The sequence below is a fragment of the Salmo salar genome, chromosome ssa11 (genome assembly GCF_905237065.1).
Source record: "Salmo salar chromosome ssa11, Ssal_v3.1, whole genome shotgun sequence".
In the NCBI taxonomy this organism is placed as follows: Eukaryota; Metazoa; Chordata; class Actinopteri; order Salmoniformes; family Salmonidae; genus Salmo; species Salmo salar.
The window spans coordinates 90,347,528-90,359,699 of NC_059452.1; the positions used below are offsets into that span (position 1 = coordinate 90,347,528).

The window sequence follows — 12,172 nt, forward strand, 5'->3', positions numbered from 1 at the left end:
CACACAAAGATAGTCGTTCTTCTGAACTGAGCTGCAAGACAGGAAGGAAACTAAGGGATGTCACCATTGGTGCTTTTAAAACAGCTCCAGGTAAATGGCTGTGAAGGGAGAAAACTGAGGATGGATCAACATTTCAGTTACTCCACAATGAAATGTAAAGAATAAAAATAAAAGGAATAACCTTTTTGCCCTAAATGCAAAGCCTTATGCTTGAGACATATCCAACACGTCACTAACTGCCTCTTTATTTTCAAGCATGGTGGTCACATCATGGTATGGGTATGCTTGACGTTGGCAAAGATGGGAGTTTCAGGATAAAAATAAACGGGATGGAGCTAAGCTTTACACCAAACACAGAGGAATTCACCTTTCAGCAGGACAATAACCAACAAGGCCAAATCTACACTGTAGCAGGACAATAACATACAACAAGGCCAAATCTACACTGTAGACAGTGGATGGTCCAAGTGGCCAAGTTACAGTTTTGGCTTAAATCTGCTTGGAAATCTACGGCAAGACTTGAAAATTGCTGTCTAGCCATGATCCTCAACACCTTCCCAGATCTTGCACAATCCAGGTCTGCAAAGCTCTTAAGAGACTTACCTAAGAAAATCACAGCTGTAAATTGCTGCCAAAGGTGATTCAGGGGAGTGAATACTTATCTATTCAAGGAATATTAGTTATTTTTTATTTACATTCTAATAAATAAATAAAGATTCCACTTTGACAGAGCATTTTGTGTAGATCAATTACAAAAAGAAAATAATTTCAATCACACTTTGTAACGCAACAAAATGTGGAAAAAATCCAAGGGGGTGAATACTTATAATACCCACTGTATTTCATAATGTCCGATAGAAGGTAATCTCTTCTTCATACTTGTCTATTCACATTGCTAACCCATGTAAGAGCAAATTCATTAACTTGTAACAAAAATAGAAAGGAAAAAAATACAAACATTACATTTGGACATTCATTGTCATCATTTATTTTATTTAACACAGCTAGTCATATAGAGTCTTATAGGGAGTCATTATCATCATTGTCATAATTTCAACCCTGGAAAAAATATTTATTAAAATTAAGTATCAAAGATCCAGCCTCTTGTTAGAGGTGCAGAATTTCTCCTGACTAACACCATTTGTGGTCCTGAGTTTCATACTCTCAACAACCCTGATCCATTTCTCCTGCGGTTTCTTTCTCAGGGTTCAGGTAACTGCTCCAAATCCTAGCCACACTTTTGAATCTGGTTGTGTGCTTTTCTGTAGTGGTATGTTAACTTGTTTGTCCAAAAGTCTGTGTGAGACATTTCATTTGTCTCTTGACTTCTATATGCGTGTCCTGTGTTACCGCAGATGTAATGTCCAGTTGACCCCAGCGTTCACGCCTGGCTTACGAAGAGTTAAGACTGCCGTGTCCGGGTCAAACTCAAACTCCACAGAAGACTCCCCACCATCTGTGGAGGATGGGTGAAGAACATCAGGCACATTGTAACAAACCCTAATGTTCACAACCCTTACCACTTTCTGCACTAGCCTGCCAACACAAAAATAACTTCACTGCAACAAGATATTTTTCCATTACATTACCAGACCAGAAGGACGTTCAGGGGAAACTCCTGGCTCTACACGTGACACCATGTTGCCTGGTTATTGACGGTACATGACTAACCTGTCGTTGTGAGGGTGACAGCGTCAGGCTTCTGAGCTCCCAGGATGTTCACTTGCTCTACCCAGGAGGCCGTGGGAAACTGGGAGTCAGGAGACAGGTCACTGCAGCATCAGAGAAAGAGACAGGTTACACTCGATTCAGAAACACAGGGAGAACATGGCCTGGTTGGAATGATAATGTTAGAGGGACAGACCTCGATGAGAGGCTGTTCCCAGTGAAACTCAGGCGTCTGTGAATAAACTGCTTGTCTGTCTCATGTTTAAAGGTGTGACCATCATCTATGTAAAGCTCTCCTTCTGCATTGCCCTGGAACAAAGAAACATTTAAATGATGACAAAGCCCCTGCAAGTAAAATGGTGCAACAACAATGGTAGTGATATCATAGTGGTGTAAACGAAGGTTACACCTGTGAGTCAAGGGCCACGTAGAGGGTGTAGGGATCGTTCTCCATGCAGGATGAGGACCTGCGAACACGGTTCTTCCGGCAGATAATGGAACCTCCTCGCTGGAACACTGGAATCTGTGAGAGGAAGAGGTGGTGGGACAGAGAAAAGAGAGAGAAAAGCGGGAGAGTTATTTGTGGGAAAAGGTGCTGAGAGGTGGGTGATGGCTAAAGACCATAGGAGTTGAGAGAAACAGAACCTACTGAGCTCATGGTGACAGGGATAGAGAGGTTCTGAGCTCCGTCATGTCTCTGGAACGTGTGGACGTCATACCAGACCTGTGACGGGGAGAGAAGCTCGAGGAGGTCAGAGGACGAGAAGTTATCAGGTTGATTGAACATGTGGTATATTTCAACAGGCAAAACTACAGGTCAGCCTTCCCCCTCAAAACTCACCTCTCCATTCCCAGGTAAGTAGGCTGTGACCCCACTAGACCCTTCATCTGTTACAGGGTGAACCAGAAGATCTCTGCCTGATGAACACACGGGGGAGAGGTAGTCTGGGGTAATGCATCATCCTCACCAGGTTGAAGAGCTCAACTTCATCCAAACATTTAGGTATTCAAAAGTATTGTACCATAAAAGGTTTAGAAGTACATACCGGTCTAAAGGCCACTCTCCCTAACCTACTTACCAATCAGGAACTCATCGTCAATGGAAAACGTGGCAATATCCTCTGGATACTCCACCCACAGGGGCCTATAGTACAGAGCGAGAATACAACCCAAGGTGAATCAAAATACAAGGACTCTGTCTAATATCTTCTTAAAGACTAGTGCCAGCTATAGATCTTCAAAACATAGACGTGGCAGGGCTCGACATTAACGCTTGTCCGGGCATGTAAAACAAATTGTCAGAAAGACGATTATAGAGTTAAGTTTTCCACATGGAGAGTAAAAAAAAAGCCTACTCCGATCAGATTTAGATCAGTGTCCTCCGGATGAGATGTGTTACACACCGTCCCCACCACCTCTGCAGGCCTGCACTGACAGGCATGAGCACTCTTTCAATCATGCAGTCGCAAGATGCGGTTTTTAGACCAAAGCGAGCCTAGCCACGTGTGCACATTTGTTGATATTCATTGCTAGTGAGTTATTTGCCCAGCTATAGCTCATTTTTGGTCAGCAATAAAAATCCTGGAAAACTCAGTGTGTGCATCACCTGCGTGTGTGCCAGTGTGAGTGGGCCGTTGCCAGAGGAGAGAGACTGCAGCAGCAGGTAGAATAATCATATACAACAGACTAACTAGATAGCCAATTCAAAACATAGTGTAGATGTACAGGTCTTAGTAATCTACCTTGCTATGAAGTCGCCCACCATAGCCATTTGATTACTGGTTTATTGAATGAGAGAATAATTTAAGACCTATAAAGTATTTGGTTTTAATTGTAATGTCGCAGGGTTGCCAGGAGAGCTACTGGGTGTGCAAGCTTTTGCTCCAGCCCTGCTCTAACACATTGTGAGACAAAAAAACAGCTTCTCAACAGTCCCTTGATAAACTGACTCGGGTGTGTTAGAGCAGGACTGGATCAAAAACCTGCACACCCAGTAGTTCTCCACATATGGGTTTTATACAGTAGCCTATCAGTGCAGTATTTTACTTTGTGGGGGGTTAAGGGCGTTGTCCAAGGCCACAACGGCAGGAGACATAATACATGGGATCAGAGCAGCCTTCCATTGTCAATACCAGTGATAATAATGGTGTTACAGAAGATTGTTTATTTTTGCACTAGTGACTTAACTTTTTACTTGTCAGCTCAACAAAAAAATAAACAAAAAAAGTGTCTGAAAAAAAAAAGTTCATGTCAAGCCCTGCATGGGGCTGATGAGCCTACCTCATGACAGGCTGGCCAGTGCGTTGGGAGTGGTAGAACTGCAGGTACCAGTAGGGCAGAAGGGTGTAGCGCTGACGCACAGCCTCCCGGATGAGAGCTGTGTTGTCAGGGCCAAAAAGCCAGGGCTCCCTCCGCGGGGTGTCCAGGTGGGCGTGGGCACGGAAGAAGGGCTGGTAGGCCCCCGTCTGGTACCAACGCACCAGCAGCTCCGCACTGGGAGTCTTAAAGAAACCCCCCACGTCAGCTGGGATGAGAGGAGTGATTAGGATACTTAAAAAATTACCATCAAACTAGGATAGACCGAGCCATCCAATCTGTGCAGCACCAATCCCTGCCAGCCTCACCTCCACAGAAGGAGATGCCAACCAGGCCCAGGCTGAGACACATGGGGATGGACATCTTCAAGTGGCCCCACTCTGCTGCATTATCACCTGTCCAAACTGCACCTGGAGGAGAGTGGGTGAATGCGTGTGTGAGAGAGAGTGAACACTTCAAGAGTGGGTTGGGGGTCAGTGAAGACATACATTATACAACATTTATGGTAACCAGAGGGAGGCGTTGTTGAAGGGTCTAACCATAGCGCTGAGACCCAGCGAAAAAGGCCCTGGTCAGGACAAAAGGCCTCTCCAACCCCCCGGAGCGCTGGATCTGACCCTCTGCTGTCGCCATTTGCTGAGAGAGGGAAAGAAGGGAAGACAGAGTAGATGGCAGTAAATAAGTAAGGATGCTGTAGCTAATCCAAAAACAATCTCTCTAGTCCTAGTAACCCCCTTCCTCACCACGTAGAAGCCGTAGAGGTTGTGGATGTCTCTGTGCTCCCAGGGTCCATGGAGGGCATCCTTGTGCATGGTGACCTCTGGACCGTTGAACACAGACGGCTCGTTCATGTCGTTCCACGTGTACAGGTTGCCCATCGAGCCCTGGAGAAGAGAGACAGGAGATAAAGACGTGTCAGTACATCTGGGGTCGTATAGGTAAATCAGTAGCTCAAGGATCCAGTAGCTTTACTAGTTAACCAGTGACATCAATGCTAACTGACTCAGTGAAGAGGACAAAGTATCCAAAGGAAGTCAAGAAAGGAGAAGGAAAGAGAAAAAAGTAACTGCGTTTTAAATGTGGAGGCGAGACGAACTGATACGGGGTTTACTCACCTCATACTGGTCATAGGCAAACATGCTGGCCCACCACTTCCTCATCTCAGGGTTGGTAAAATCTGGGTAACCTGCATTCCCTTTTACAAGAAAATATAGAGTACATATACATAACAGTTGTAAACAATTCTAGCCTTTGGGTGACTGAATCAGTATAAAAACAGGCAAATCTTATACTGCGTTGACATTTATTGTCAAAATATTGTCCTGGAGGCAGAACTGAGCGATTCCGGTAGATGTAGATAGATATTATACATATAGACTATAGATTATACATACACATAGATATTACCCTGGAGGCAGAACTGAGCGATTCCGGTAGATGTAGATAGATATTATACATATAGACTATAGATTATACATACACATAGATATTACCCTGGAGGCAGAACTGAGCGATTCCCGGTAGATGTAGATAGATATTATACATATAGACTATAGATTATACATACACATAGATATTACCCTGGAGGCAGAACTGAGAGATTCCCGGTAGATGTAGATAGATATTATACATATAGACTATAGATTATACATACACATAGATATTACCCTGGAGGCAGAACTGAGCGATTCCCGGTAGATGTAGATAGATATTATACATATAGACTATAGATTATACATACACATAGATATTACCCTGGAGGCAGAACTGAGCGATTCCCGGTAGATGTAGATAGATATTATACATATAGACTATAGATTATACATACACATAGATATTACCCTGGAGGCAGAACTGAGAGATTCCCGGTAGATGTAGATAGATATTATACATATAGACTATAGATTATACATACACATAGATATTGTCCTGGAGGCAGAACTGAGCGATTTCCGGTAGATGGGGCAAATTGGCTATTTCAGAAAAACGTATGATTTAGCTTTTTGGTCGTAATTTAAAAGGTTAGTGTTAGGCATTAGGGTTAGCGGTGTGGTTAAGGTTAGGTTTAAATCAGATTTCATGACTGTGGCTGTGCCAGCTAGTGACCACTCTACAGAGCTGCTTCCAGGGCAACATTCATGAAAAATGCTAACCTGCACTGTGTTGTCTGGTAAGTTTTAGAATTTATCAATCCATAAATACACTAAATTACCAAAAGTATGTGGACACCTGCTCGTCTAACATCCCATTCCAAAATCATGGGCATTAATAGGGAGTTGGTTCCCCCTTTGCTGCTAATAACAGCCTCCACTCTTCTGGGAAGGCTTTCCACTAGATGTTGGAACATTGCTGTGGGGACTTGCTTCCATTCAGCCACAAGAGTATTAGTGAGGTTGGGCACTGATGTTGGGCGATTAGGCCTGGCTCGCAGTCGGCGTTCCAGTTCATCCCAAAGGTGTTCGATGGGGTTGAGGTCAGTGCTCTGTGCAGGCCAGTCGTCACCGATCTCAACAAACCATTTCTGTGTGGACCTCGCTTTGTGCGCGGGGGCATTGTTATGCTGAAACAGGAACTTCCTCAAACTGTTGCCACAAAGTTGGAAGCACAGAATCGTCTAGAATGTAATTGTATGCTGTAGCATTAAGATTTCCCTTCACTGGAACTAAGGGGCCTAGCCCGAACCATGAAAAACAGCCCAAGACCATTATTCCTCCTCCACCAAACTGTACAGTTTGCACTATGCATTGGGGCAGGTAGCGTTCTCCTGGCATCCGCCAAACCCAGATTTATCCGTCCGTCGGACTGCCAGATGGTGAATCGTGATTCATCACTCCAGAGAATGCGTTTCCACTGCTTCAGAGTCCAATGGCAGAAAGCCTTACACCATTCCAGCCGACGCTTGGCATTGCGCATGGTGATCTTAGGCTTGTGTGCGGCCGCTTGGCCATGGAAACCCATTTCATGACGCTCCCAACTAACTGTTATTGTGCTGACGTTGCTTCCAAAGGCAGTTTGAAACTCTGTAGTGAGTGTTGCAACCGAGAACAGACAATTTATGTGCTATGCGCTTCAGCACTCGGCGGTCCCGTTCTGTGAGCTTGTGTGGCCTACCACTTCGCGGCTGAGCCGCTGTTCCTCCAAGACGTTTCCACTTTACAATAACAGCACTTACAGTTGACTAGGGCAGCTCGAACAGGGCAGAAATTTGACGAACTGACTTGTTGGAAAGGTGGCATCCTATGACGGTGCCATGTTGAAAGTCACTGAGCTCTTCAGTAAGGCCATTCTACTGTCAATGTTTGTCTATGGAGATTGTATGGCTGTGTGCTCAATTTTATACACCTGTCAGCAACGGGTGTGACTGAAATAGCCGAATCCACTAATTTGAAGGTGTGTCCACATACTTTTGTACATACAGTGTACATATTGACATGTTCCTACCTGGCCAGCACCAGCCCTCATAGTCTCCGCCATCTTTGTTTTTGATGTAGTAGCCTCGAGAGCGAATCTCAGTGTGGATCTTATAGCTGCTGTCCACCTTAATGTGAGGGTCCACTATGGTCACCATCTGTGGACAGCCGGGACAGAAGAGGGCGCAGTGAGTGGAGGGAGAGAAGAGCGCCAAAAATGTAAATTCTCTTCTCATTACCACACACACACCATTTCAAAATTCTGTTTCCATCATTAAGTTCACCTTGCGTCTCTTATCCAGGAGGCCCTGCAGCATGTCTTTGGGCTGTGGGAACTTATTGTTGTCCCAGGTGAAGTAGCGCTTGCCATCCGTGTGCTCAATATCCAGCCAGATGAAGTCATAGGGGATGTCGTGTTCATCAAAGCCCTGGTCCACCGCACTCACATCTTCCTGGTCGTTGTAGTTCCAACGGCACTGGTGGTAGGCCAGCGAAGAGAGAGGGGGGAAGGCCTGAGTGCCTACGACAGCCAGAGAACAGAAGGGTCATTTCTAAAGTGAAGGTAACACTTCTGGGATAGGGACCAGTGGAGCTATAAACCGGCCATGTGTTGAACATTAAAATGTGCTTTGTGTGAATGTGTAGAATATACCGTGAGTGACGTGTACCTGTGTCCTGTTAGTGAGTGTGTAAGTACTGTACCTGTTAAGGAAGCGTACTGTGTGAACACATCATTAGGTCGTGGTCCCAGCATGATGAAGACGTCAATGATGCCACTCTCAGAGATCCATCGGACATCTGTCTGAGGGACCTCACTGGAGCCCTGAACGCAATCAAACATGCACAAAGAGGATTCAGAGATCAAACCAAGTGGATCCAAGGGCAAAGAAGGAAAGGCAAGACAGTGTGTGAGATCCAGTCACACACACACCCACCTGTCCAGAGCTGACGTCCACCCATGTCTCTGCTGCGTTGAGCCAGAAGAGACCCATAGTCCTGTGGGTGTTGTGTGAGAGGAGGACAGGCACTGCTCCATACAGAGCCATAGGGTTAAAGAGCTCATACTGGAACACATCCAGGTTATAAAGCCTGTAGGGGTCTCCTCCACTGAGGAAAGGAACAGAAATCACTGGTTTAGCACTGGATGGCCAACAAAAGGGACGGCAGGTAGCCTAGTGGTTAGAGCGTTGGACTAGTAACCGGAAGGTTGCAAGATCGAATCCCCGAGCTGACATGGTAAACATCTGTCCTTCTGCCCCTGAACAAGGCAGTTAACCCACTGTTCCTAGGCCGTCATTGAAAATAAGAATTTGTTCTTTACATAAATAAAAAATAAATCTGAAAACTACACTTTGATGAGCTGAGTGCAAATGACATTGGGGCAAAGGCCGTTTATAGTCTCACTCTGTGTTTTTCAGTCTGAGGCCGTCAGCGTGTTCAGGGATGCCATAGACGTGTTCTACTCCAGGCAGGGAGAAGTCCAGACTGATGGAGGAGGGACCTGGAGGACAGGAGGCAGGTTACACCAGAGCAGTGTTTATATTTATATAAAACATGTTAAACACATGATGTCAATGTAAGTAAATAGGTGAAAAGAAATAAATGGACTTGAGTAACAGTTTGTTTTACTATGGAATTGTAGTGTACAGTACAATGACGTACCATTGGGCTTGGTGTCGGTATGGGTCTTGAACGTCTCCTCCCACATTCCTGGCTGATCCACCTCTTCTTCTGCCTCCTCCTCCTCTCCTTCTGACACCTGGAAAGTGAGAGGGGTTTTGTGAAGAACCAGAAGAGAGGCCAAACGTGTAGCTCAAGTGTCTCAGAAAGGTGCTACACGTACACACCCTAGTTCAAAGTTCACATCAAATTGATACCAGAAGTTGGAGCTCTTCTCTCACCCTACTAGGCTACTACTCACAACCTGTTATCTCTACACACTGAACACAAACAATGGACAGAACAGGGTCTATAAATGCACCAATAAACCCATGCAGTGTTTTTATCAGAACAATAAGGTCTTTGGAATATAACACCACACACCTTTTCCTTGTCATGCTTCTCTGTGTCCTCTTTCTCCCCAGCTTTCTCTGTGTCTGTTTGGCTTTTGCTGCATCACACAATAATACATATCAATGTCAAAAGAGTGGTTGATTGCTATAGAAACCACATGGAGAAATGTGAAGGACAAGTAAAGCAATATAAACTGCATCTCATCACCTGGATTGACATGTTGTTAGTGATCGATTAAAAGGACAAACTCTTTCAATTTGATAATTGTCATTGAGTTAAACATGCATTATGTACTGGCATCTTGTTGACATAGCAGTTCATCTTAACTTATGTTTGCATTGATCTTAATGTGGGGGTTGCACAAAAATGTGCAGATTTTAAGTTAGGATTCAGCCCATAGAAAATGACTTGGTAATGGGTACAGATATGCCCACATTTCTAAACTTTGCAGGACAATAATTCAGAAGATTTTTTATTTGTTAATAATTATCAGTGGGTAAACCAATCAAATCACTGAACAATAAAATATGACATGCAACAATTTGTTAAGTTTAGAGGGTGGTGGGACGCTTAGTAAATATATGTACACTACACTGAGCAGTAGAGGCTGTACAGACTTATGGAGAAATTGCACACAGCAACATGTTTACATATATTTATTGTTGCTCCGGTAAAGTTAAGATCAAAAGTAAAAATCTGTTGACTTCATTTTTGACTTGTGGCATTTCTACTGTAAGACAATACAGCCGTAAGCTATTTCAGTAGTTCAACTCAGGTGTCACACAAACATTACATCAAGAGGCAAGCTAAGACCAGTTACCTAGAGAAAACGCTCTTGATCTTATCCCACATGCTACCGACTGTGCTACTTATTTTGTGGGAAATACTGGAGGACATGGTGAGAAACAGGAGAGGGAAAGGAAAGGAACAGAATAGGACAGGAAAACAGATCAGTACAGCACACCTAAGTGCATTTTAGAAAACCTTTGAGACAATTATCAAATTCAGCAGGAGAGCACAAGTGGAAGCCTTCATTAAAAGCCTTCCATGAAATTACACAACATATATAACACGGCAATATTCCGTCAAAGTCCATCACAGGTCTAGTATACGCATTCAATTGCATTGTTCCATGTGATATAAATGCATGGTTTCGTCCTGTACATGCAAGACTGCATAAGCGACTCACGTGTCCTTGCGTATGCGGAGCTGCTCGAAGGCTAGCAGGCCCCGGGAGTTGAGGGACAGCAGCACCTGTGGGCCCTCCATGATGTCTAGGCGGAAGGGCTGGGCACTGAGGATGAGCCTCCAGTCCTCCCCACCCAGAGACAGCACCACCCTGTGCTCATCCTGGGCCACCACTGACATACTGCATTGGAGAGAAGCAGCCATCACACCCATGCCAACACACCCACTATGGACCTTCTCTATACTTTACATCTGTTACAAAACCACCCTAGAATGTGAGACATCAATAGTGGGCTGATATTGACACGTATAAAATAAATGGACACACTCACAGTTCAGTGGGAGGGTCAGTGATGAGAACATCAGGCACCTCATATCGAGGCTTGATGGGCTTCAGCTCATTGATCTTCACTCTGGTCATGTTCCCCTGAAGGCGATACAGCTCGAGCAGCAAAAGCACCTGAACACAGGCAATGAAATGATCACACGGTTTGCACGATGTGGAAGAACCCAAAGTGTATGGTGGATTTCCATTGTGTGCCATCCAAGTAATCCATTATCAAAGCGAAGTTATTTCACCCAAACTCCATGACAACTTATTTACGTGTGCAGCAGGTCCTGTTCATTCTGACCTTATTATTGTTATTCAGGAGCTGCACTGTGAGGTGGGAGTCACTGAGTTCCAGGGTCTCCAGTAAGGCTCTGTATGATGACTGGCCTGGCTTCAGCGCCCTTTGACGACTACACACACACACACACACACACACACACACACACACACACACACTTGTATTAGCTGACACACAAATTACATTACATACTAACGTTATTTCGTTTTGGTCTCAAAATGTCCATCTAGGTAACGTTATTGTTGTTACACATTTTCTACAAGTGAATTGATGGTAGGCAGCCATCACCTGCAGAAGGCACTCTGGTCACATGTTTTGAAGTTACTGCGATCCACAGCTTGAGTGATGCTCAGGAAAACAGACAGCACAAGATATAGGCACATCCTAGGGAAGAATGGAAATAAACAGTGAACTACGTTTGCAATTATCATATTCCAGCTAGCGAAGCCATGTTGCTGACGAACTGATTAGTTAGGTAAGTAGTTTTCCTCTAGATAGCAAGCTACCCGTGACAAAAGACAACTGACCAAATGCGGCATTTATAGATAATATTCACAAAGACTGATACAACTGCAATGGCTAGCTAGCAGGCTAACTGAACCTGAATTCTGAAATAACTACCGTTCAATGAAGCTCGCCATCTTGATTCAGCTTGCTTACGCTCTCAAGCCTCGCCCCTTCAAATCATGTGGACGCAGATGATTTGACAAATACAAAGTATAGATGCCTGTAAGCAACAAAATCTGTTATTTGGGGGACAGTCAGGGCCAACCCTGTCCATCTTGTAGACGTATTAGCACATTTTCGAATTAGACGAACTCCTGTTATTGCCTTAACTTGAAATGATAGTGGGATGCTATAATAATAAACGCTCTAAACATGGTGCTTTCTGTTAACCGTTGCTTAGCGTTTCGATCTTGAATGCGCTCCACATTGCCGCGAGTCATT

At 44.5% G+C, this 12,172-nt stretch overlaps 1 protein-coding gene across 4 annotated transcripts; it reads right to left on the reverse strand.

The window, feature by feature from the left end:
• Window positions 1-959: 959 nt before the first annotated feature.
• Window positions 960-12,150, reverse strand: ganaba (glucosidase II alpha subunit a). 4 transcript variants are annotated; one of them, XM_014129072.2, is made up of 25 exons: window positions 11,846-12,150; window positions 11,513-11,608; window positions 11,228-11,336; window positions 10,928-11,055; window positions 10,597-10,776; window positions 10,228-10,293; window positions 9,438-9,504; window positions 9,057-9,153; window positions 8,799-8,895; window positions 8,330-8,501; window positions 8,097-8,217; window positions 7,679-7,914; window positions 7,426-7,552; window positions 5,100-5,179; window positions 4,728-4,868; window positions 4,524-4,620; window positions 4,293-4,394; window positions 3,949-4,192; window positions 2,748-2,812; window positions 2,510-2,586; window positions 2,318-2,392; window positions 2,078-2,191; window positions 1,865-1,977; window positions 1,672-1,772; window positions 960-1,456 (listed from the first exon to the last, which is right to left on the reverse strand). In XM_014129072.2, the coding sequence occupies exons 1-25, from the start codon at window positions 11,863-11,865 to the stop codon at window positions 1,347-1,349; spliced, it is 2,835 nt and encodes a 944-aa protein (XP_013984547.1). In that variant the 5' UTR covers window positions 11,866-12,150; the 3' UTR covers window positions 960-1,346. The 4 variants fall into 4 exon arrangements, with proteins under 4 accessions (XP_013984547.1, XP_013984548.1, XP_045545998.1 ...); XM_014129073.2 differs by lacking the exon at window positions 10,228-10,293; XM_045690042.1 differs by lacking the exon at window positions 11,846-12,150 and having other exon boundaries at window positions 11,513-11,827.
• Between the last annotated feature and the right edge of the window lie 22 nt (window positions 12,151-12,172).

What these genes read in the sequence shown, in the direction of transcription:
- ganaba (XM_045690042.1), bottom strand. Translation starts at nt 11,655, where the DNA reads ATGATAATTGCAAACGTAGTTCACTGTTTATTTCCATTCTTCCCTAGG. An exon ending in TTGCCTATGACCAGTATGAG is followed by an intron (nt 4,869 to 5,099) that starts GTGAGTAAACCC and finishes TCTCTTCTCCAG; the next exon opens with GGCTCGATGGGCAACCTGTA. An exon ending in ACTGGCCAGCCTGTCATGAG is followed by an intron (nt 2,813 to 3,948) that starts GTAGGCTCATCA and finishes TCTGTACTATAG; the next exon opens with GCCCCTGTGGGTGGAGTATC.